The sequence below is a fragment of the Desmodus rotundus genome, chromosome 4, assembly GCF_022682495.2.
Source record: "Desmodus rotundus isolate HL8 chromosome 4, HLdesRot8A.1, whole genome shotgun sequence".
Lineage (NCBI taxonomy): Eukaryota > Metazoa > Chordata > Mammalia > Chiroptera > Phyllostomidae > Desmodus > Desmodus rotundus.
In genome coordinates this window covers 49,519,563-49,544,796 of record NC_071390.1, presented here as the reverse complement: position 1 = coordinate 49,544,796, position 25,234 = coordinate 49,519,563, and the positions used below count along the sequence as shown (strand labels likewise).

The 25,234-nt window shown below is 58.2% G+C and overlaps 1 protein-coding gene across 5 annotated transcripts in view; it reads right to left on the bottom strand.

Annotated features, from left to right (window-relative positions):
* The window catches only part of PALD1 (phosphatase domain containing paladin 1), a 69,348-nt gene that overhangs the window by 7,482 nt on the left and 36,632 nt on the right, over nt 1-25,234 (bottom strand). For all 5 annotated transcript variants that reach the window (XM_053923249.1, XM_024561396.4, XM_045196166.3 and 2 more), the window contains exons 4-18: nt 23,758-23,937; nt 22,431-22,595; nt 21,493-21,653; nt 21,249-21,324; nt 20,349-20,500; nt 19,938-20,037; nt 19,643-19,747; nt 17,492-17,587; nt 16,939-17,067; nt 16,394-16,510; nt 16,151-16,306; nt 15,656-15,838; nt 14,458-14,598; nt 14,165-14,236; nt 10,940-11,080 (exon numbers count right to left, since the gene is read on the bottom strand). In XM_053923249.1, coding sequence (XP_053779224.1) covers nt 10,940-11,080; nt 14,165-14,236; nt 14,458-14,598; nt 15,656-15,838; nt 16,151-16,306; nt 16,394-16,510; nt 16,939-17,067; nt 17,492-17,587; nt 19,643-19,747; nt 19,938-20,037; nt 20,349-20,500; nt 21,249-21,324; nt 21,493-21,653; nt 22,431-22,595; nt 23,758-23,937 — 1,974 coding nt within the window. The remainder of the gene's footprint in view (nt 1-10,939; nt 11,081-14,164; nt 14,237-14,457; nt 14,599-15,655; nt 15,839-16,150; nt 16,307-16,393; nt 16,511-16,938; nt 17,068-17,491; nt 17,588-19,642; nt 19,748-19,937; nt 20,038-20,348; nt 20,501-21,248; nt 21,325-21,492; nt 21,654-22,430; nt 22,596-23,757; nt 23,938-25,234) is intronic.

Here is a 25,234-nt window from a genome sequence, read left to right as displayed (position 1 = left end):
GGAAGCCGCCCACCTCACGCGGCCCTGATTCGAGCCACCTCATTGCCGTGACAGCGCCTGACTAGCCTCCCTGCCACCACCCTCACCCCCACTCCCACTGCCTATTATCAATACCACACCACAGCGACTCTGCTAGAACATCCAGTCAGCCCCTCTGTTCAGTGCCCTGCACCGGCCCCCAGCAGCCCAACGAGTGGCAGCTGAAGCCCCTGTGACCCCACACAAGGCCCCATTTGGTCTGCCCTTCCTGCCCCATCACCTCTGACCTCCTCTCCTGCCCCTCACCGCTCCCTCCCTGCTCCACAACCAACCAGGCAGCTCCTACCTCAGGGCCTTTGCACTGGCCATGTTCTCTGCCTGGATTTCAGCATGGCTACCTCCCTCCCCTCCTTCAGGTTTGCATGCAAATGCCGCCTTCTCATCGAGCCCCGTGGGGACCCGGACCCTATATAAAACACCCCATCATTTTGACTTGTGTGTTGTTTCTTGTGTGTCTGCCTCACTGGACTGCGGGCCCCAAGCACTTCCATGTTCTATCACGAGGCCTCTCTGGCCCCCACACTGCGCCTGGCATTTAGGAGGTGCCCCATAAATATTTGTCGGGTCCATAAACGACCACTGCTGGCATCCCGCACTTCCATGCAGCCCCGCATCAGGCCGCCTGGGATGACCTAGATCAACCTGTTTGGGTCCCAGGAAGGGAGACTGAGGTGAAAGAGGGGAGCTGGCCTGCCAGGGTTGCATGCAGAGGTGGGGGTAGCCCAGGCTGCAGGAAAACAGAGCCCCAGAGGAGACACAAGGAGAGGCTCGGCCTGCGTTAACCAAACCAGACAGCGCCCCACTACTGGAGCGAGCGCCCCACTACTGGAGCGTCACAGCCGCCCTCGCCCCGGCCCCTGAACAGAACAAGCATGGCCTGGTGACCGCTGTCCTCCAGCTGGCCCCCAAGCAGTCAGCAACAGGTGCTTCCCGGGGCTGTCCCCTCAGGCTTGTGAGGCCATGGGGCCATGGGGCCTGGAGCACAATAAAGCCCTCAGCCCATTGGCAGGTAACTAGTTTTTCAAAGATGTCATATTTTGTTTGGCGCTTTCAAAGTGCAAAGGGGCTAAACCTGGAACAGTGCACTTCTCTGCGTGCCGTTCATTCAACAAAAGTTCTACATGGCCAGGCTCTGGAGTTCAGCACCTATAAGACACAGTCCCGGCCCTCAGCAGCCCACTGTCCCTACACGTAGCCCAGTGAGCCAGCCTGGTGGCCCTGCCCCGCCTACCACCCCCACCCCCTGCCCCCTACATTCCCCACTCCTGCCTCCCACCATACCCAGGCTGGTGCTCGCCACCATCCTTCAAGGCAGATGCAGCAACGGTAGTGACCCCGCACGGCAGACAGAAAAGCAGAGGCCCAGGCAGACCAAAGCGACTGGCCCAAGGCTGCACAGGCAGTTGCTGGCAAAGCCGGACCAGAACCTGGGTTTCCCATCCCTGACCCAGGGCTCTCTCAGTAGCTGGAAAGGAGGCCCTCTCTTGGAAGACGAATAATGGGGACAAAGAACCAAAAGCTACAAAGGAGGTAGGGGTCAGGTTTCCTATCCAATCACACTATGACTTACTCAACCTCCCACCCATCCACCCGCTCACCAGACAGACATGTTGTGGTGCCTGCCCTACCTGTACGGGGTGAGGCCGGGAGTCCGGATTCTGAGACGAGCCTTTGCATAGCAGAACCGAGATGAGCAGCAGAAAGCAGTACCTCTGGTGACCACCACAGCCCTGACAGTGACATCAGTGAACACAGAGGCCGGGGAACAGTCAGTGGGGGGTGTACTAGGGGGAGGCTCCGGCTGAGACTGAAACCCTCCCCAAGCCACTGAAAATTCCCAGCCTAATGCCACTTAGGAACCAAGCTGGGCACACCACAGGCACTCAGTGGACGCTTGCTGTTGAATACACCGGGCAAGCCCCGGAGGGTGGAGATGGTCCCAGCTCAGCCATACAGCGTAAAGGAAGGGAAAGATAAAGAGGCCTCAGCTACTGAGCACATGTACCCTCACACACACACACACACACACACACACACACACACACACACACACACACACGTGCACCCTGGCTCCATTCTGGTAGCCGCTGACCGACCCACTGGCTCTATTTTGGGCCAGGTGTGAAGGAGCCTTGGGAAGCACCCCTTCCTTTTGTCATGTTGCATGTGACAGCTCACAGCATTCCAGAGCTGCCCTGATTGCACGGCCGGCGCCCGGGAGACACACCACCAACTGGGATGAGGTCTGCAGGGAACGCTGTGGCCAAGCCAGAGGCTACGACAGGCAGAGGGAGACCTCACCCGAGGCTCAGAGCCAGAGCTGTCTCACAGCATTTTTCTTAAGACAACAGCCTTAGTCCTTGGGACCTGAGCTGGGTCTAACTTCTCAGCAATTCTGCACCCAGGGCAATACACACAGCGGGGGCTGGTGGCTTCTTTGCCAACCCTTCCTTTTTCCACCGCAGCAAAACTGCACCTGTGTGGTGACCGTCGGCGTGGAGGGAGGAGCTGGGAGCCAGGTTTGGTTCTGCCTCTGACAGGCCACAAAACCCCCTGGGGCCTCAGTGCCTTCCCCACCCAATGGTCCACGAGCCCACCGCCTCCTCACCAAGTGCTCGGAGGATGAGGACCAGAGGACACGAGTGCAATGTCTTAAACACTCAAAAAGCGCTGCTGGAAGGTAAAGCATTACTGTCTTTGTGAAAGGAACCTCCGTTTGAGAACAGGACGTTTTACTTCGGTGTGGCTACCGTCACCTCGGCTTCCCTGCAAACTCCTGAAGGGACAGACAGGAGACGCGTTAGACTGTCTTAGATACAGAACACCGAGACTGACGTCGCCAGTCGAGGCCAAGGGAAAAAAGGCGCTGACGTTAATGACTCCAACGGGGCTTCCTCCAGGAGCCCTGACCGTGGCTCTGTCACAAGCACTTTCCCTTTCCAGACCCAGCGGGAAGCAACCGACCCACAGGACGGTGCCACCACCGGGGCCGCTGCCCCCCCCACCCCCTCCCCACATTCTCCTCCGCCAGGGGCCCCTCTATCCCAAACGCAGGGAGGCACTTAGTTCAAAGGGGCTGCTCGTTCTTGTTTCCTTTTTAAATGCCCTGAGCATTGTGGCCCCGCACACACAGCAAGGCCAGGCCCTGGTCCCATCTCACCAACGCCCCGCAGAATGAAGGAGGCTCACGGGCTGCAGCTCCAGAGGCCGGGCGGCCTGCGGGAGGCCCAGGCTGTTCCTCCAGGCAAGGCCTGTCTCTATGGAAAATGTGTGTGCGGGTTGGTCCCATACCCCTTCCTCAAAACCCCCCTCTAAGCTGTACCCACGACCCACATCTGAAATATGTTCTTCTCCTCTGGCCCTCTCTCCACTCCTCAGGCTGGAAAACAGGGCAAGTATCATGGCTTCTAGTTCTTATTTTTACGCCCAGTGGGGCTGAGGTAGGCAGGGAGGTGCAGCTATGTCGCCTCCTGCCCAGGAAGCAGTGCGGCCACCGAAGAGGGCCCGATCTGGGCGTCTCCCTCTGCTCCTGCCAGCCGCCAGCTGTGTGTTCTCGGGCAAGTCCAAGCATCCCCCTTCCTCAAACGCGAACATGGAGGGAAATGACCGCCCACCCTTCGTCTGGCACACAGTGGGGATTGGGCTGCAGAGGTGACATGCACAGTCAGCCTGGTGTCCACACCTCTCCCGCTGGTTCCGAGGTGGTCGAGGGGATAGTAGGGTACCTGAGGGGCTGGGGCCCTCGCCCCAGCATGGGCCTCTAACAACTTGCAGCCTCTGGTCATGAGCCCCTCCATCTTCCTGTCCCACGCCACCCCTGCCCCAGTCACCCCCCAGGCCCTGCTCAGCGGGTCTGGTCCCTCATCTGCAGGAGCACCAGGGCTCACCTAATCCAATACCCTCCCCCAGGGAGGCACCTCCCAAACTCTTTGGAAGGTGGAGAAATCGAGGGAAGAGCCAGCTCTGGGCCTTCCTCCTGCCCCCTGTACCTGGGGAAGCCTCTCTTCCAGGGAGTATTGCCCTCAGTTAATGCAGAGGGAACAGGAGAGTCAGTGTATGGCCATTGTGCGAATCCCCAAGGAAGTAAGAAATCCAGGGGAAGAGCATCCGCACCTGCCAGGTGGCAACAGAGACCACAGAACCTTCTGTGCTGCCCAGGAGCGCACAGCACCACCCGTGACTAGTTGGCCAAAAACGGAGCTTCAGCTGACGTGGCCCTGCCCGTCCCGTTCCGGGAGCACAGGGACTCGACACAGGCCGGGCCACACCGGGGTGCGACCAGGAGCTCCAGGCGCTGCACAGCCAGTAAGACAGTGCAGTCGTCTCAGCAGATACACTTCCAGGGAAGGAAGGAGAACATTTCCAGGTTCGACACCGCCTGAGGGCCGCGCCAACCCGATGCGGTCTGTGGATCTTTTCTGGGCCCTGATCCAAACGCAGAAGGACCGTGAGACCAGTGAGAACTCGCGGACGGTGCGCAGGTGCTGCCCTTTTAGGTGTGATGACGGCATCACGATGGTCTTTTCCAAAGACCCCCTCTACGTTACGTGCTGAGATATTTTCAGAGGGAACACGAGGTCTGGGACTTGCTTCACATAACCCAGTTGGGGAGAGGGGGGAGGGGGGGGAGGGGGAGAGGTAGAATGGCTTCAGATGAAATAAAACCGGCCCCAACTGGCAACTCCTAAAGCAAGGAGGTGGGCAAGGGTTCATGAAATTATTCTCCCTACTTTAAATTTACTATTGGACATTTTGCAAAATAATTTAAAAATAAATTCCATCCTGGCCAGTGTGGCTCACTTGGTTGGAGCATTAGCCATGACCCGAAAGGTCAAAGGTTTGGTGCCCAGTCAGGGCACATGCTGGGTTGCGGGTTCGGTCCCTAATCGGGGTGCACACGGGAGGCAACCGACAGAGGTTTCTCACTCACTCACACTGATGTTTCCCACCCTCTCCCCCCTCCTCCCTTCCCCTGTCTCTAATACCAATAAGCATGTCCTCAAGTGAGGATTAAAAAAATAGAAATAAAAATAAATTCCTACTTTCAGCTCAATCAGTAACCCTAATTTAGAACTTGGCCTACAGAAATGGCCCACACGGATGAAAGAGCAGAATGCACGGCAACCGTCAGCCTGTCATCCCCGGTCCAGGGAGCAGGGAGCCACCTGAAGGGCCGTGTCTGCGGCAGCGCACGTCCACTCACTGCGTGTTACGCCCACATTTAACACGGTGATGTAAGGCTCTTCGGCACAACGCAGGAGCTGAAGCTACTTACTAACTTGCCTCTCCTCGTTCCACTAGAATATAAGCTCAGTAAAGCTCCGACCTCTGGCCTGTCCCAGACACCGTCAAGCCCGGCACAGGACCAGTACGCACCTGCTGGCTGAGCACGTTCAGACGCGTGACACCATCCAGGTGAACAAGCAGGCATCCTGTGTGCGCACAGTGACCACACTGAGACAAAGTGTGCCAGGGCCCAAGGCCAGAAAGGAGTCAAACGTGAAGGGACCACTGGGCAGGCGGGAGTCTGGGAGCAGGGGGAGTGGTCTAGTTTCGTCTCTATGACAACAAAGAAGCTGTGCACAGTCCTCCTCCCTGAGTGGGACCTCGCGCTGCAGATGGGATCTACGGGCTCCGGATCACCCACGACAGAGACGTGATCGCCCACTCCTCTCGCCAAAGGCCCTGAGGTAGTTTTATTGCTGGAAGAAGCACAAAAGCCAAGTTCCAGTAGCTGCTTTCTTAAAAGCTTATTATTAAAGTGTAAGTTGCCTGCTGGGCCTGGAGGGGGCCAGGAGAGGGAGAGCACTGTTTGGGGGCCCGGGAGGTGCAAGCAGGGAGCCAAGGAGCTGTGAGCTGTTGACGCTTTCAGAACCCCAAGGCTGGGAACTAACTCCTGGGAGGAAAACTTCAGATGGGCAGGATGTGGGCTAGATCTAGAATGTTCCCAGGCAAATGGAAGTGATGTAGGTGATAATCCCCTTTTCGAGCCTGGGCTCAGTCCAATTCCATTCAGTGGTTCCAGGGGTCCAACCAGGCAAGCAGTACCCACGGGACCCGGCCTGCTCCAGGCAGACAACTGCGGGCTCCAGGGCAGATCCTCTGGGAACTTCCAGTTTGAAGGCAGAGGCAGGGGTTTAACCACCAAACAGCCAGATGCCGGGGTGAGACACAGCTGCCAGGTTCCAGAGGGGCCAGCCCAGCAGAGGGAAGGCGTGCAGGAAGCGGCTGCCTTCGGGAGCCTCGGCAAGCACTCGCAGCTCACCGGAGCAGCAGGGACTGAGGGCTTGGGTCGAGGGCAGCATGTTCAGGGGAGGGGCTCGGAGCTGGGGGTGAGGATCTTTGCTTCTGATACCTGCTCAGCCATCAACTCACAGGGGACCTGGGAAACCCGACGTCCCACTCATCTGTCAACAGAGGGGTCATGCGCTCTCTAACCCCTTCGGCACTAAAATCTGTGGGTCTGTGGGGGGTTTTGAAGCTCAGAGGAAGACCTCGGGGCACTGTGGCCCTCCGATGACCTTAGGAGCCCCCCATGTGTTCAGCGCTCACTAGTGCCCGCCTGGCCCTGTGCTTCCCGTCGTCCGTCCCCCGTGTCCTTCCCACACACATCCTGCCAGGAAGGCTGTGTTAGTTAGGTGGGGACCCAGCGGTCAGAGAGGATGGAGACAGCCCTGTCAGAACCCAGCTCCCCCCACACCCACACCCGTGTTCCTCCTGCCAATCAGTGTGAAACAATCGGAACGGTTTCCCTCCCATCTACACAGGGACTGACACCATGCCGCGTCAACCGCAATAAAGTCCTTTGCACGGTACACACTCACACACTCACACTCACAAACACACATGCCGAGCTGGCCAGATGCCCCTTCTAGTCTGGACGCAGCTGGGACAGCTGAGATTCCCTGGCCTTAGGCAGGACACGGGCTCCGGGTCCAGCCAGGCAGGGGCGGCATTCTGCCTTTCTGATTACAGGAGACAGCGGCCTAGCGCCAAAGGTTATGATTCCCAAACACAGGCCCAAGGCCGGTTTCCGGGTCCACAGGGATTTAGAAATACAATCTTTTCGAGGACTGTGCTCCAGTCTGAGATCACACCCACTCTACTTTTCTGGGACTGAAATACCTTTTCTTTCATGAAAGACCAACCACATTAGATGGTAGGTGGATTTTTAAAGTTTTTGCTTCTTTCTTGCCTTTCTTCCTTTAAAATGGACACATTTAACAACATCACACATTGGCAACCCTGGAATGAGCCTTCCCCTTTTTAAACCAGTCTGTGAAATCCCACTGGGATTGAGGTCACTTACAGTTCTTTGCTCTATAACAGTACTTCCAGGAGCCCGTGATTGGATGACCTCTAAGATTAGTGCCTTCATAAGAAGAGACACCAGAGAGCCCCACCCTCCCGTCCCCCTGCCCCGCCACCCACTCGTGCGCCGAGGAAAGGCCACGGGAGGACACGGTGAGAAGGCAGCTGTCTGCGAGCCGCAGTGAGCGCCCTCACTAGAAACTGAATCGGCCAGAGCCTCGATCTTGGGCTTTTCAGTCTCCAGAACTGTGGGAAAATAAATTTCTGTTGTTGAAGCCACACAGTCCAAGCCCAAGATGACTAATATACTTGTGATAACCTCTCTTCCTCCCCAGGCTTCCGTCTCCCCACCTGTAAAAGCCAGAGGGTACCATTCGGAGGCCAATATCACCCTAATGCCAACTAAAGACGTTACAAGGAAAACACTACAGATCAGTATCTTTTATGAGTCTGATGCAAAAAATCTTCAACAACGAAACATAGAAACATATAAAGATCGCCTGCCATCGCCAAGTAGGCTTTAGTGCAGGGATGCTAGGCTGGTTTAAAATCCAAAAGTCAATTCACATAGTACACTATACCAATAAAATAAAGGGCAAAAAACAAACGATCATCTCAACAGACACAGAAAAAGCATTTTAACATATTTAACATCTAATTATGAAAAAAGCCCTACTCAAACGAGGAATGGAAGGGAACTTCCCCGACCTGACGAGGGTGTCTATGAGAAAGCCGCAGCTAGCAGCATGCTTCACGGCGGGCGGCGAAGGCTCCCCGAGGGTCAGGAACAGGAAGAGGATGTCTGCTCTTCCCGCTTCTGCTCGGCATTGCAGTGGGAGACCTTACCATAGCACTTAGACAAGAAAAGTAAATAAAAGGCACCGGACTGGAGAGGAAGTAATAAAACTATCTCTGTTCACAGATGACATGATCATATACATAGAAAATTCTAAGGAACTCACCAAAACAAGCGAGCATTAGAACTAATAAACAAGTTGAGCAAGGCTGCAAGATAGAAGAGCGATATTCAAATAGCAGTTGTATTTCTTTACCATAGCAACAAACGTGCTAAAAAGTGAAATAAGGAAGTCAGTTCTATTTATAATAGCATAAATACAGTAAAATGGGAATAAAGTTAACAAAAGAAGCACAAAACTTACACTCTGGGAATGTAATGTAAGACATCCCGTAAGAAATTAAAGACGACCTAAACAAATGGAAAAACATCTCACATTCAAGGATCGGAAAAGGGACGGTTGCTAAGGTGGCAATTCTCCCCAAACCGACGGACACCGTCAAGGCGACCCTGGTCAAAATCTGAGCGGCCCCCCTGCAGAGACTGACCAGGGCGGTGCCTGACCAGGAGCCTGCTAGACTTCCCGCCCTACAGAATCACAGGCTCAGGGGAGGGGCCCAGCAACATGCATTTTAATGAGCTTCTAAGGACCCTGATGCTGACTCAGGTAGGGGCCCCTGCTTAGAGGATGTGGTGCTCTCAACCTTGACTGCACATTGGCATCAGTGAGGGAATTTAAAGATCGGGGGGCTCTGGCCCCTCAGCAGACCAACTAAATCAGACTCTGGGGATGGAGCTCAGACATGGGTATTTTTAAAGCTCCCACGTGAATCGATTATGCAGCTGGGATGAGAAGGACTGCATTAGAAGGGTTCTCAGGCCCCTCTGTTTTTCAGCCACTTGTGAGTTTGGCCCAAATTCAGCTCACTGGGGCCACCTGGTGGTCTCACTGAGAAATAACTCTACATTTTGCTGTGGTACCACCGCTCCCCCCGCCAAGCCACTGCCACCACCATCTTCACTGGCTCTGCTTCCTCCTTCCTCATTAAAACACCCCACCACCCCAAAGGCAGCAAGGGCATCCACTGCTGAACACAGCCCCATCCATACCACCCTCTCCTCCCCAATGCCAACAGAGTTCAAGCCAACTTACGCATCCAACCTCACCTCTGACAGGTTCCGACACGACTGCGTTGGTAAGCACCAAAGCACCTTCACTGCCTCTAAATGTATTTTGCACCCTTGAAGTGCCTTCCCCAGCTCTCATTATATTGGGATTGTTCAAGGTCAACTCCATGGAACAGCTGCTCTCTCCCCTTAGTGCTCCCGCTCCACCCTCTGGGGGCTGCAGAGCTCAGAGAGGGGAGGGCCTATCAGCTGTGAGGGTTGGGGTGGGGTGGGGTGGGATACCTAGAATGCCTAAAGGCACTTAAGAACTAGCAGGCTGGAAAGGAGAGGATGTGGGGGGACTCAGAGAGTGTGGCCAGTGCAGGGTGGGTGACCTCTGATGCTCTGAAGCAGGGCTGGAGATCCCTTTCAACCACGAAGCCTCCAGCTACAGAGGGACCTGGAAGCTTCAGTTCTCCGCCCTCAGTCTCTTCTGAAAGCTAGAGGAGCTCTGGCTCTTAGCTCATGGCTGCCACCTGGTGGCAGCCTGCTGTACCACTGCAAAGACCCAAAAGAAATAGGAGTACAATCTAGCAGGGGCCTTGGGGAAAGTTAGTCTGTCTTCCAAAGTTCAGCAAAGTCCACTTTCTGAAACTCCTTAACCACCTTCTCCACCCCACATTTGGCAACTCTTCCAACTGACCTCTGACCTTGAGCAGAGCCTGACCCCAGGCACCCTGCCTCCAGCCAAGCACCACCCAGTGCCCCAGTCATGGTCTGGCCATGACCCCTGGGCAAACGTTGGCCTGGATCAGCCACTTCACCAAGGTGTGCAGGGTGCAGGGAGAGCAGGGCCACCGGCCGACGCTGTCCTTGGAACTGCTGGCCAGCAGCAGACAACACAGGATGGCACCATGGGGACGCCCACCCACTTCAGGCGCAATCTTCATGAAACTCACCACCCCCCACAGCTGCCCCTTCCTGCTCCAGCACCCGCCTCTGCCCTGGCCGCCCTCCAAGTTTCCTGGGCCAGAGAAGAACAGAATCGGGCAGGTCAGCATGCCCCACACACAGGCCAGAGGCCACAAGGCCCAATGCCCAGGGCTGCCCGGCAGGTTACGTGACTGGGCCGGGGGCCATGTGCGACAGAGTGCTGGGGGCCAGGGCCAACAAGGGGACACAGTTCTTCTAAATAGGCTGAAAATCTGAATTTTCACATGCAATCTGGACTTTTATGGAAACCTCCAGTCCCTGGGCAGTGTCAACTGTTAACCGCTGTCCGCCAGCTACCAAACAGCCCTCTCCAGGACCGCAGAGGGCCTGCCCACCACCTGACTCCCACCCAGGCCCCCGGTCCCCACCACAGGAATGGGAGGGCTGGCACCTGGCACCACAGGGAACCAGGACAGGCTTTCGTCCTGGGTGGCCACATTCTGGACGGGCCCCAGGGCCGCAGCAGCTGCCGGAGTCCTCTGAGCCGCGCCCCTGCACACACCCCGCCAGGGGCTCCGGAGTCAGGCTGGGGGCGTTGGGTCTGGGCACGATCCACTTCAGGGATCGCCTCCACTTGCAGAAGGTGAAGAAGAGACCGAGAGCCCACAAGGTCCCAAGGAAGCCCCAGCCACCTCACACGCACCCACAGCAGCCACACGCAGGGTGCACACCCGGGCTCGGGGTGGGGCTCACCTGGCGGTAGGTGCAGATGATGATTTCCCGCAGGTGGTAGTGCATGGGCGTCATGGTCTCACTGACCGTGTCCAGCGCCGCATCCACCTCCTTCTTCACACGGTGCCCGTCGGGCAGCAGCTGCACCACCTTCATCACCACCTGGGGCCAGAGGAGGGGGCTGAGCAGAGAGAAAACCAAGGTGGACAGGCGGGGCCTCCCGCCCCAACCACAGGCTCTCCCCACGCCAGGGGCCACCCTGGCCTCGAGGCCCAGGCCCTGGCCACAGAGCCCCGCCTGTCCCTGGTTCTCAGGCAGGGCTGGGGACAAGAGGGTTCCTGGGTGTCTCTGAGGCCAGGGCTCCCAAGGCACTTATTTTTCTAAGCAGTAGAACCCTTGCTTCAAATAAAACCGTACCCAGACTCTAATGTACAAAAGAGGGGGTTGCCATGTAACGTGCTGGCGGGGTGGGGGTAGGGTACAGGATGGGCCTATGCTGGGGCCCAGCTGGCTCTGCAGCAGCCACCAGGCCCTGCGGGGACACCCAGCTATGGGGATCCCTGCATGGGCACCCCTCATCTGATGTAACCCCCCTTTATTCCTGGCAAGGCCACTCACTAGGGCACACTCTTCCCCCTAGATGTCCCTCCCAGCTACTCCCCTGTGGATCCCCCCACCCTGTAAATCCACCAGCCTGGCATCACCCCCGGGCCAGCACCAATCTGGCCCCCATCACCTCTCATCCCACTGTGGCAGCCCCACCTCCTCCCTGGAGCCAGAGAGGGCTTATGAGACTATAAACGGGAGCGTGTCCCATCTGTGGATTCCGTGGCTTCAATCTATCCGCGGCTTCAATCTATCCACGGCTCCCTCGCACTCAACATAAAATGAGATTCCCTAGGCCCACGAGGCCCCAGGCCTGCCTGCTTCTTGCCTCACTCGTAACCCTCCTCACAGTGCAATGCGTTCGTGGAGCCCCTGAGTGCACCCCCATCACACCCCGCACGGTCCTCTCCGAGCCCTGCACTCGAGGGCACCTGCTCTTGCGACCCCTTGTTTCCCATCCACTCCCCACCAGACCAGGAGCTCCCTGACCCCTGAGAGCAGGGCCTTTCCATCTGGGAGGGCCCCGGGACAGATGCTAAATGAACAAAAGGACAGAAACCTGACCCGATGACCCTTCTCTCCACCTGCCCACCACTTGCACACACGGCCCATCATCCCCACCTCCACGACTGGGTCCCGGCTCCAGCTTTCTCAGAAAGGACAGGCCCAGGGCTGGCAGGTCCAGGGGTGGAGTTACAGCCAAGACTGGGAAGAGAGGACCCCTAGCCTGGGAGGACTGCTCACCTGGCCCAGGCTCCGGTCAACTCCCTGCTGGAGGAGTGCACAGCACAGGCAGGTCCTCCAGGGCACAGGGGTGGGAGCGGAGCTCCCCTACAGAAGCTCCCACATGGAGCTCCCCCAGCAGAAAGCAGCAGGTTTTTTCAAACTCAATGCATGGAACTCCTAGCTTCTCCCCTAAATTGTTGTTCCCCATGAATTCTCCACCTCCTTGGCTGTCACCACCAGCAGCCAGAAAGCCAAGGTCATCCTGGGTGCTTCTTTGCCCCAAGACCTCCCAAAGAGAACTAGTTTCTCCTGCTTGTCCCACAGCCCCCTCCTCACTCAGGCCCTGCCTCTCCTCTCCACTGCCTCCTCCACATAACCGGCCCCCCAGAATGAGAGTCTGGTCATGACTTCTCTGCTCCCTGCTAGCCTCAAGGTCAAGGTCAAACACATAATGTGGCTCTCCAGGGTCCTCACAATCTAGGTTCCCCCCACTTCAGCCCAGATCCTTTCGTTCTTGCTAATCACAGCCTTAAACAGCTCCTGGCCTTTCTAGACTCCCTCCTCTGCACATTAATCCTCCTCACCCAGTGAACTCAGTCAACTTTCTAAAACACACTCTAATGTAACCTCCTCCATGATGTCCTCCTGGGCTCCCCCTGCTGCACCCTCAGCCCTCGGAACCAACGTCTATCCCATCCCAGCCCTCTTCACATTCTATTAGAATCACCCCGCCGGACTGTGGGCAAACTCAGTGCAAAGGAAACTGGTCTAGACAGGAGAGTGTCTTGGGCTGGGTGAGGACAGGGGTAGAGGACCATCTGAGGGTCGAATGATGTAATTTTGGAGCACAGGCTCTGAGGTCCACTACATGGCTTACATCCCAGCCCCATCCTCTCTCATATGGCTCTAGGGTGACAAGCTTAGCTCCCTATGCCTCAGTTTTCTCATCTGTCAACTGGGAGAAACAAGGCACCTAACTCTTGGGGGCTGCAGAGGGTGAAGAGGCAAGTGCACTCAGAGCCCCTAGCAAACTGCCGGGGGTGAGTAAAGAGACTTCTAAGCATCACATCGGAGGGAAAGCATGAAGAGTAAGGATTCGGCTTGGAAATAAGCCCTGCCCCTATGGTCAGATGCTTTTTGTAATCCTCACCCAAGGATATATTTATTAATTTTAGAGAGACAGAAGTGGGGGGAGAGAGAGAGAAACATCAATGTGAGAGAGAAGCGTTCACTGGTTGGTTGCCTCTCGTGCGCACCCAGACCAGAGAGCCGACCACAACCTCTTGGCGTACAGGACGACCCTCCAAGCAACTGGGCCACCCAGCCGGGGCTGAGCAATGATTTTCGACAAGGATGCAAGACCACTCAGTGAGGAAAGGACGTTCTTTTCAACAAATGGTGCTGAGAAAACTGGACGTCACATGCAAAGGTAAGAACTTGAACCCTTACCTTCACCATATACAAAAATTAACTCAAAATGGCTCAAAAACCTAAACATAAGAGCTAAAACTATAAAATTCTTAGAAGAAAACACAGGAAAACCTTCATGACGCTGCATTTGACAACGACTTCTTGGATATGACACATAAGGATAGGCAACAAAAGAAAAGATGGACAAATTGATTATTAAAATTTTAAACTTTTGCAAAAAAAAAAAAAAAAAAAAGAACACCATCACCAGTGTAGAAAGGCCGGTGCTCATGTGCCAGGGCCCCAGAGCCAAGCTGCCCAGGCCTTGCTCTGCCAGGCTGTGAAATGGGAGCAGAGAGGCACTGGCGTGCTGAGGTGGGAGAGGCAACACCATTAAGTCCTCTGAACACACCCCACCCCTAAGCCCTGCCAGCAACACTCACCCTCTCCCCTCCCCTAGGCATCCCCCAGGCGTCCCCCAGGGACCCTACGGGGCGGGCTCACCTCAAACTCCCCTTTGGTGAATTTGGCGTCAGGCACACTCACGAGCTCCTCCTCGACCACATCGGGGAAGCCCTGAGGGAGGACAGAGGCTGGGACGGGGAACACTCCTACCCTGGCTGTGCCTCTGCCTTGTCAGGGGTCGGCCAGCCCCACTGGCCCTCTGCCCAGGACTGCCGGGTGCACCAGGCACCATGTCCACCCCCCATACCCTCCTGGCAGAGCCAGTGTCCTAGGGACCAAGTGGCCCCTGTCCTGGGCAAGCCGCCCCCCACATGAGGGGCCCCCTCACGTACTCGGATGTGCCAGAAGGCGAGCACAGCCACCACCATGGCAGTCGTGGTTCGGCCCTGGCCACTGAGGCAGCTGAACACGAAGCCGGTGCCCGGGTCCTTGGCCAGGGCCGCCCGCAGGACCTCCAGCAGCCGGTCGAAATCCTGTGTGGGGAGACGAGTCCGCGGGTGCTCCTGGCTGCACAGACTCCCGAGGCGGCCCACCCTCCAAAGGGAGTGCTCACCCCGTGCCGAGCTCTGTCAGGCTCACAGCCTGCACACACACACTCAACACACCACAGTGCACACTAGACCAGGTGCGCAAAACCAGCCCCTGGTACTGCGCAGTCTCCACCCCAGCATGGGGTCCGGACTCTTGAACTGACACACGCACAGCCCTGGGGCTCCTGGTGCCCACCGTCCGCCAGGCAGGACGTGCCCGTGTGCACACACTCCGATGTGCTGCGCCCCCAGGCCTTGCACGGACCCCCTGCTCTACTACTGCCCACCTAAGATGGACCTAACCCAAGCCTCAGCCTAAGGACAGAGTCTAGACTCAACGGCTCACTGCAGTGCATGGCCACCAGGGGGCGACAAACTACAGACAACCAGAGCAAAGGGTGACAGGAAATCCAAGCCCCATCACCACCTGTCACTGGGAGTCTGTCATAGGCCCTGCATGCACCGACACCACATCCAAACAACTGCAGTATCACCCAGGCACACAGCGGCCTTCACACGATACACGCCAGGCACACACCACAGAAATCCACAGACATGCACATCAGACCTACAGAAGTGTGGGCACACCCGCGCCCTGCGCCACACGAAGCATCCCACAGCACCTTCCGCCAAACCCCACGCACGCTCCACGCCGCACAGCTCCCCGAAAGACTCTCCGCACCTGTGCCCGGTGAGGACGGGATATCCAACACAGACGCCATTAAAATGCACACACCACACACACACTGCAGACACATACCCCACAAACACCAGGGGCATGCTCGCCCCCACACACCTACAGCACATAATAAACACGCACGCACACACACGCATGCAAATACCGAGCTTGAAAGGGATGCGAATAAACCCATCTGGGCCAAACGTAAAACCTTGTGGACCAAGCTCCCAGCTCTCAGCAGAGCCATGCCTACAGCCAAGGCCCAGGCCAGAGGGGGGGCTCCTCTCCCTCCCCAGCGGCTTTGCCTCCCTGGCCTCTCACCTCCTCGCGGGGGGCACAGAAGTCTGGCACGGGAATGCGGTGGTAGGTGAGGCCAGGGCAGGCCTCGCCGTGCTGGCTGAAGACCTCCCTCATGGTGAGGCACGTCTGGAACCTGTGGGCTCGCGGGCCCTCTGTGCCTGGGGGAGGCATGCTCAGGTGGGCCTTCAGCTGGGTCTCCAGGTCCTAGGGGAAGATGACCAGAGGGCACACCAGCCACTGAGGCAGCCCTGAAAGACCAGAGCCTGCCATGGCCAGGACCAGCCCCGACTTCCAGACCCACGCGGGCCCCTTCCTGGGCCTCCCAGGTCATAAACCAGACCCAGCACCAGGCAGGTGGCCATAGCAGGTGTCCCGAATCACCCATCCAACACTGCTCCTCTCAGGGGCCTGTTTCCCCATCTGTACAACAGGAGCACCGGACCTCCTGAAGACCCCCCAGGCCTAGTCCCCAGACCTCCGTGGGCGTGCAGGGTGTGCAGAGGCAGAGGGCCTCACCTCCAGTCCGTCAGCGGTCATGGGCGGCACAGGCCCCCGCAGGCTGTGGGTGTGACCGTCACACTCCAGCACAGCCTCCTCCCTCAGGTTGACCCAAACGACCTGCTGCAGCTTCCTCTTGGCGTCGGCCAGGTAGGCCAGGATACTCCCCAGGGCCTGGCGGGACAGCAGAAGGTCAGCAAAGCGCTCAACCCTCCCCTCCCACCGCCCCACAAAGGGGCCCCTGCCCGCTGGGGTGGTCACCTTGGCACTAGGCTGGGCCGTGCCATAGATGGGCATCCGGGCCACCCGCCGGAAGTTGGCCACGTCCATCTCTCGGATGGTGCTGAGTGCGTCCAGGGAAATGAGATCGTCCGCACCCTGTGGGGAGAGCAACAGCCCCTGAGAGGTCAGGACCAGCCCCAGGGGCAGCGAAAGGGCTAGACCGGAAGGTCACACTCAGATGTCTACCACGACCCCCTCGAGGGGACAGCCAATGGTGCCCACTCTCCGATAAGGAAGCTGAGGCTCCAAGGTGAGAAGCCGGCGGCAAATACTCTAGAACCAGGGCTCCTGACTTCCTGCCCAGAGACTTCGATGTGAGACTCAGGAGAGGGGGCTAGACCAGCGGCCAAGGCTGCACCTGCTTCTTCGGCCTGAAAATGGCCCCATTACGCTCACCAGAAGACTCCACCACACCACAGGCTGTGACCCCTCTGCCTCTTGTGAGGCAGTGCTTAACCGACCCCACAGGAATTAAGAGCCAGCCCCCACACATCGCACTTCCACAGACAGCCTGCCACACTCACCAGGCAGCCCTTGGCGATGAGTTCCCCTGGGGCCACAGGCCCCGCTGAGCTCAGGGTCACAGGCAGACGGTACAGCTCAGGGTGGGCACAGAGCCAGCGGCTGAAACTGAGGGCAAAGGCCAGCGGGTACTGCAGCCCGAGGCAGAGAGAGACGGGAGCTCAGGGGCGCAGGGCCACCCTGCTCTCTCCCTGCCTGCCTCAGGGTCGGGGAGCCCCAGGAGACATCCATGATGACCCAGGGTGGGGGTGAGAGGGTGGGGAGCAAGGACCAGGACATCCAAAGCAAGATCTTTCTGGGCCCCGAAGTCCTAGCTAAGGGTACAGAGATGGGGTAGGGGCCAGGGGAGAGAGGTGGAGCCTCCCTCTGCCTAACCTACTCAGGGACACCTCCTCTCCCATCTGGGTCTCTCCTTCCTCTGAAACCAACACACGTATCCCACTCTGCTCCCCAGTTCCACAGGGATCCTCATTGACCCCATGCCTGTTGCTGTGGTGGGGAGGCTGGAGGGGCCCCAGGGGAAGGGGCATGAGTCCACTCACCCCCGAGCCCCACCTGCTCATGCAGATAGTAGTTAAAGAGGATCAGGTAGAAGTATCGCTCCAGGCTCCGCAGCGCCCTCTGCCGGACACTGTGCTGGCTGCTGCTTCCCTGAGAGGAGAGGGTGGGGAGGTAAAGATGGGGCTGCTCTGGCCACACAGTCCCCACCCCAGGAAGGGCAGGAATTAAGCCTCAGAAATCCCCAGAAGACAATCTACCTCTCTCTTCTTAACACAGTTCTACCCATCTGCAGCAGGTAACCCGTGGCATAGGGACCGCTACAGTGATTATAGCCGGTCTCGCCCACGGCCTCTGAGCCGCGACACAGGCTGCGGCGCCGCGGTGCGCTCTAGCGCCACCCGGGAGCGAGCGCCACCCACCACATAGGGCGGCACACCATCTGTGTTGAAGCAGCAAGTGTACCAGCGCTCTCCCCGGAGCCACAGGCCCTCACGTTCCTGCCTGTGGCCCTCCCTGCGAGAAAACAAAAAGACCCTCGCGACAGCGCCCCAAGGGGCCACGATCAGTACCCCTGCTTTACAGAGGGGAAACCCCGCTTCAGAGAAATGAAGTGGTCTGCTCAAAGTCACAGAGCAGGGTCCCCAAACATGTGTTCTAACCCCAGCCCAGCACCTCTGGCTGAGGGTTTGTCAGAGAGGGTACTGGATTGGTCCCCAGGGTCCCTCTCTCAGCCTTAGATTTTGGGGGTCTGCTGGGTCAGTAAACCCTGTGCAGGGCAAGGGAGGTGAGCACAGGCCCGAAAGAAAGGTCATGCCCTTTGATGAAGTTTAATTCCATCTTTGGGAATCTATCTAGGCCGGAGGTCGGCAAACTTTCATTTCTATAAAAGGCCAAACAGTGAGTACTCTAGGTTTGCGGGCCACACAGCATCTGTTTCAACTCCGCCACTGCAGCGTAAGACAGCCCGGGACAGCACGTGATGGACTGGCAACACCCCGTCCCGATAAAGCTGACCCACAGAGGCAGGTGGTGGCTGCACCCGGCCCGTGGGCTGCAGTGTGCCGGCCCCTGACCCAGACTACAGGAAAAATTCCTAAATTCACGAAAGACTCACTTTCACAAAGCTGCTTGATGCAGAAGTGTTCATGCTGATACAGAACTGCGAGTGACAACTGTCCGACAAGAGGGGCCTGTTAACAAGCCGTGGCAGGTGGCATGCCAGGACACCTGCTCAGCGTCAGGCCCCCTTCTGGGTGCTTTGTGGATGTCATCTGGCCTTCTCTCCACAACAGCCCTTTGGGGTCACTGTCATCGGTGGCCCCAGGTTACAAGTGGGTCACTGGAGGCACAGAGCAGCTCGGCTGGCTGCCCACACCCACTGCCCCCCTGAGGCAGAGCCAGGGCCGGAACCTAGGCCGTCACACTCTGAACCCATCAGGCCAACGGTGGCTGAACCAGGCTGTGACCTTACGTTACGCAGCCAGGAAAGTCCTCCGTGACGACGGCCAGGTATGAACACGGGAAAAACAAAACAGTAAGCAGGGCGTGCACCCCGGGCTGGGGCCGCCGACACAAGAGCATCCCAGACAGGAAGTGTGAAGGAGGCTGGCCCAGAATGCCCGCAGCAGCTATGCTGGGACCAGGAGGAGCTGTTTCCTTCTCCGACTTCTCATCTTCCATCATACGATATTGCTTTTAAAGGATGGTTTTCAAGTGTTAAAAAAGAAAAAAGCTCCGCAGGCTTTAGATTCTTTCCACACACAGTTTGCAAACACTGCCGAGCCTGCCTCCTCCCAGGGTGTGGGGACGGGCCTGCTGAGACAGCCCAGAGCCCGTCAGGCTTCCGAAGGCAGCAGGCTGGACCAAACCCAGTCTTCCCGAAGGAACACCACGGGCATGCGTGGGGGGGCCGTGAGAGGTCTGGGAAGTATCTGGATCCGGAGGCCCCCAGCACCCCGCTGGCAGCTCCTTCCTCCATCCTGTTTATCCTGCAGCCAGGGGGCCTGGCCAGGGAAAGTAAACTTCCCCTCTTCCTCGTCCGTCCTGCCTGCACATGCAGCCCCCCTACCTCCCCTTCCTCTGAAAACCTCTCTTCTAATGGGAGGAGAAGCCACCAGGAAAAGTCAGTCTGAGAGAGGCCAGTCAACAGGCCTAACGAAACAAGGCTGCGGGTTTCTGAAAGAGCAGACGCTCTCAGTGCCTCACCTGGGCTGGGCTCCCGGGCCGGACACGCGCCAGCTTCCTCTGGTTTTCCAAGACCACTTCCTTGAGGTCATGCAACTCAGCACAGGCAGTGATGGCTCTGTCCACCTGGTGCCAGGGACCAGGGATGAAGGGGTAGGGGGTAGCAGAGCCAAGGAAACGTGGTGGGAGATAGAAGGGAAGAAAGGAGGTAAAGAGAATGACTGGCCAAGAATGAGAGCAGGGCTTGTCAGGGGAGGAAGAGATGCCACCCTGAGGGGAGGGAACGCCCCAGCGCCTTGCCCAGCCCCCAGCTCACCTCCTCCACCATCTTCCTCCCCTGGGGCACCACGTGGAGAAAGCTCTGGACCACCTGGAGCTGCTCCATGGGCAGCAGCTTGGTCTTCGCAGGGACAGCCCTGGCAAGGAAGGGAGGGGCAGCATAATCAGCGCACTAGGTGGCCCTGCTGTTGACACGCTCCCGTTTATCCGGCCACTGACAGGCACCCAACTACAGGCTCTAGGTATGCCTTTCGAATCAGGCAGGGGCAAGCAAGGGGCACTTTTCCCCAGAAAGATCAAGGGACTTTCTCCAGGTCACCCTGCAAGTCTACAGTAAACCAGGAAACCAACCCCCAGATGCTCAATTTCCAGCTCTGGCTCTGGGCTCCTGCTGTGTCCCTGGCACCCTGGGGCAGTTCCGTGGGGTACTGGGTCCCACACTACTCACTCCGGCCTGGAGGCGGTCCCGCTGTGGTGAAACAGGACAAGGGTACCCAGGACCATGCCCAGGTTGGTCCTGCCCACACCTGTCTGGCAGCTGAAGAGGAGAGCAGGGGGAGGCCCATGGGCATCTCGAAGCAGCAGCAGGCTGGGGGTCTCCTGGGGAAGGACCGTGAGTATCAGGTGACAAGTGACCCAGAAACCCCTCAGCTGAGGAGCAAGTAGGAGTGGGGGGGCACAACATAGGTCCACCCCCACCCCACAGTCTGCAGCAAGGGGGGACCAAACAGGCAGCTCAGCCTCTTTTGCCAAACCCCACATGCCCCCAGGAGCCCAGGCCCGGCCCCTCCCGGGCCCTGGGGAGACCGAGGCACTGGCTCTGGAAGTCAGAACTACTCAGAGGGGACAAGGCCACTTCTAACACCCCTGTGAGATGCAACTCAAATCAGGTGACCTCCTGAAGGGGCCGAGCAAGGACCACCACCAGGACTCAGGAAGTAACAGCAGGGGTCTAGAGGCTAAAATTGAGCTCCAGTAAAGAAATGAGGCACTTGAGGTTTGGAGAGGTTAGACGTGCCCGAGATCACACAGCAAGTTAGCAGCCCAGGCACCCCGAGGCCCGGGCCTCCAGATGGCCGGCGCTGGGCTGCGTCATTCAGGAGAGTACAGATACACACCCCAAACAGATACACAGACACACACCACGCATACACGCAGATGTGCACACACACAACCCCTCACACACTGACACCCGTCCCCAACATACTCGACACCCCACACAACACAGAATGAGGACTCTCTCTGAGGAAATGCAGAGGCCAAGCCCACCCTGAGCATCTCCACGGAGTCAGGGCCTATACACAGACCCACCCTGCAGGCCCTTGCTCCCCGCCCCCCCGCCACTTACCCGGATGACACTGACAAAGGCATCAAACTGGGTTTCCAGGGGGGCCCCCTGCTCTGGCAGGGGCAGGCGGTGGTACCTGCCCGGTGAGGGGGAGCAGCCCATCAGCCAGGCCACATACCCTGGGCATCCCTCCGCCCCGGCGCCCCACCTGCAGCTGGTGAGACTGAGGCCACAGCTGGAGAGCAGGCCCAGAGATCACCACACCCAGCACCCTGGGGTCCTGCACAGGACTGGCCCTCGGTACCTGTAGGTGGGCTGCAGGAACAGGGGCCGCTTGTACACCCCCTCGGTCACATGCACATCGTCCTCGCCCCGGATGGCCACGGCGTGGGGCTCCCCACGCAGGTCCTCGGTGCTGTGGTACACGTGGTACGTGTTCTCGCTCAGCTGGGCAAAGTCGTGGATCTGCATGGAGGTGTGGGGGCCAGAGAGCCACGGCGGGTGCTCAGGTCCCTCCTGGCCTTCCCGGCTCAGCTCGGGAGTGACGCGCCCCATGGAGGCCACAGGCAGGTTGTTTCCCCCAGGAGAACTACATGGCCAAGGGCACTGTCTACAGCCTGGGTGTCCTACAGGCAGCCACCTATGCCCTGGGGTCGGGTCGGAGGGCTCCGCCCGGTGGGCAGCAGGAGGCAGCTAAGCCACCAAACGCAAGAATGGGGTGAGACCCTGTCAGCTGGGAGCTGGAGAGGAGGCCTGAACGGGAGGTAGGGAGACGGACAACCAGGGGCCAGTGTGGCCTCGATTCCTGCACCTGAAGTCCCGGGGGGCGCTATGGCCCCCATTATTTACACACCTCTGTGGTGTGTCAACAGCCTCAGAGACCCTGACAAATCTTGTACAGGAGAGGACAGGGGAACCTCGGAAACCAGCAGAGGCCACGAGGGCCATGACTCCCCCAGGCCTCACAGTTCACAGGGGACAGACTTCACTCTTAGACTCTTAGCCTAGTGCTCTCGTCACACCCCTCCCCCAGACCTCCTCCTACATAAGAATGCTGAGTGTGGAGAGAGAGGCAGGGTGGGAAAGGGGCAGAAGCCACTAACCAGCCACTGCCCACGCAGGGCACAAGAGTGGGTGAGTAGGGGCCAGTGAGAGCAAAGCTGAGCTGTGGGCTGGGGTCTCAACTCAGCTGCCCGAGGCCTACCAGGGAGCAGGCCCCCCACCCATCCCAGGGGCCCTCACCTCTTTTCGGATGGCAAGCTCCAAGCTCTCCGCCTGGACCCCAGGCCCGAGGCCCTGGAGGTTCTCGTGAAGGCTCTGCTTGTCTCGAGGTGTGTACGACACAAAGTCCTCATCAGCTCGCAGAAACAGCACGGGCTCCTCCCGCACGCAGAAGATGACGCACTCCTGTCGGCCGCAGGAGGAGGGAGGGAGTCGTCACCACCACGGGGCAGGGACTCCCGGCCACTGCCCCCGCCCGGGGCCTTTAAGCTCGCTGTTCCCCCTCCTCAAGGGCTCATCACCCCACCCGGTCCCTGAGACCCGAATCCTGCCCCAGAATCAAAGCGCAGACCAAATGCCACCTGCTCTGGATCCCCCCGGCTCAGGGCTAACAGTCCTTCATCTGAACCTCATAATCCCCACTTTGTAGCAACACGACCCATGAATACATCCTTCCTCCATTAGTGGATTACAGGTTCCTCACGGGGGAACCATCTCCTGGCCATTTTCACGTCTCCGCCATTCCTAGCGCAGAGCCCTAGATAAATCAAGCGCTTGGTAACGCTCATTAGAAATGAAGGCCCAGGACCACAGCGCGATCAGTGATTCGCTGGGCATCATAGACAGAGGGAGAAGTGCCGGGAGGAACCGGCAGTCGAGCTGGGAGACGGGGTCTGCCCACACCCCACTCTGGCCACGCAGAGACTCTCCATCTCAACCCCAGGTCAAACGTCTGATTTGGGGGCCTACAGGGAGCCCACGATGAGCTGCAATCATAGTGGGCCCTCGGCCTCCGTCCTGCAGACAACACCCCCCCTCGACAGCAGGCAGGGGAGAAGGGGCATTAAGAGCTGGCACTTAGAATGCAGACATCTGGGTGCAGGTCCTGGGACACCACTCATGAGCTACGTCACTTACCCTCTCTGGATCTCGGTTTCCTCCTCTGTAAAATGGGAGAATAACTGCCCCCCACACACAGGGTTGAGGTGAGGCTGTAAGGGTCAGCTGTGATCATCACCCAGTGGCTCTCTCCTTATGGCCCCTCCTATCATCCTGTTGCCCTCCTCACTTCCTCCGAGGTTCTCGGAGTGGGGTGTCTGGGGGACTTCTAACCTTGAGGCTCCGTGTCCACACAGGATAACACAGTAACATTGGCCCGAAATTTCCAACCATGCTGACCACAAAGACCACCTTGGTATTTAAGGCCTGGCAGGGCTTGGCCAAGGTCGCCAGCCGCACTCCCGGTCATGTGGCCAAGGACCCTCCAAGCCCGTAAAGCTGTCTCTTTCAGGGGCCCCTTTCCCCAGACTTGAGGGGCTAGCCCAGCCTGAGAAGTGGTCGTGCTTACCTTGTGTCCATCCTTCTGGAGTTTCTGAAGGGCCTGCCTGAACCCCGAGAGGCTGGGCTGTCCCATGCCAAACACGGCAAGCCCACCCCGCACTTGCCGGAAGTTGGGGGCCCCACAGCTCCGCAGAGTGCCCAGCAGGTCCATCTTCTCAGCAACGTCCCGCACCAAGAAGTAGCGTCCCTGGCAGTGGGAGAGCCACAGGGGGCCACTGAGATGATTCAGGGACATCTTCTACAGGCAGTACCCTGTCCCGGGCCCCAGGAGATGGGGGTCAGGGAATGGGGGTAGGGGACAAGGTCCTCAAGCTGCCTGCAGGCTCACAGAACAAAGAGACAAAACACGTGACCATCTATGATCCCACCAGGAGGGGGATCACAGAGTGAGAGGGAAGAAAAGACAACCCCTTCTGAGCGGGAATCTGAGAATGCTTCAGGTAGGTGTCAGCATCTGAGCCAGGCCTCGAGGAAGGAGAGCGGGGAGAGGTACTCCAGGGCAGGAAACCAAAGCGGGCTCTGGGGTGGGCCCCCAGCTCCCTGGGAGGAAGGATATGGAGAAGAGCCAGAGTAGGGAGTCACGGCCGGGGCAGCACGCACCAACTAGGGAAGACTGCACCAGCCCCTTCCTAGGGTCCTGCAGTTTGGAGGACGGACAGGTCTCTCCCCTCCCCAACCGGGGCGAAGATGCAGTGATCGCAGAGGAAAGAGGAAAATGGTACTTGGGGACCACAGGCAAGCAGGGAGAACCAGAAGAGTCCATTCCTGGGCACAAAGGAACCCTGCAGTCGTCCCACCCACCTCCCTGAGCGCCCACACCGCCAACAGGTGAGTGGGACCAGGTCTTCCAGACGCCAGAGACTCTCAGCTACTCTTTCAGTAAGTACAGCTTGTCGTCACTATTCCTTGTCATTCGTTCACTGACGGTTTACAGGGGACCTGCAACACGCCCACGCACCGTTCTGAGGGATGGGGCTACAGCAGCGAACAGAGAGATGAAAAATCACCTGCCTTTGTGGACTTTACTTTCTAGGGGGTACTCAAGGCCACACACGCACACACACACACAGCTAAGCCAGAGAAGTTCTGAAACTTCGAAAGAGAAGGGGAGGGAGGCCCCAGACGAGGGAAGCAGTCTGGGACCTGGGTGCCTTCTGTCCTCTCTGGGGCTCCGAGGGATAGAGGGTAACACAAAAGCTTCTGTGCTGATCGTATCCAAGGAATGGGGTATCAAGGGACGGGACGAAATGCTGGAGTCAGGCAGGGGAAGGATGGAGAGAATAGGGGCTCCCCTGGGCAGGAGGAATGGGCCCCAGAAAACCAGGAGGCGAGAGGAAGTGGGATTGGGGCCAGAGGGTGGGATGAGGTAGCAAAAATAGAGAAGGGAGACAGGGGGGAAAGAAGAAGAGATTAGGAAGGAAATCTGTAAGGAAGCAGGACAGGAGGGGCGGAGAGAGGCTGGAAGAGGGAGGGAAGGGCAGGGC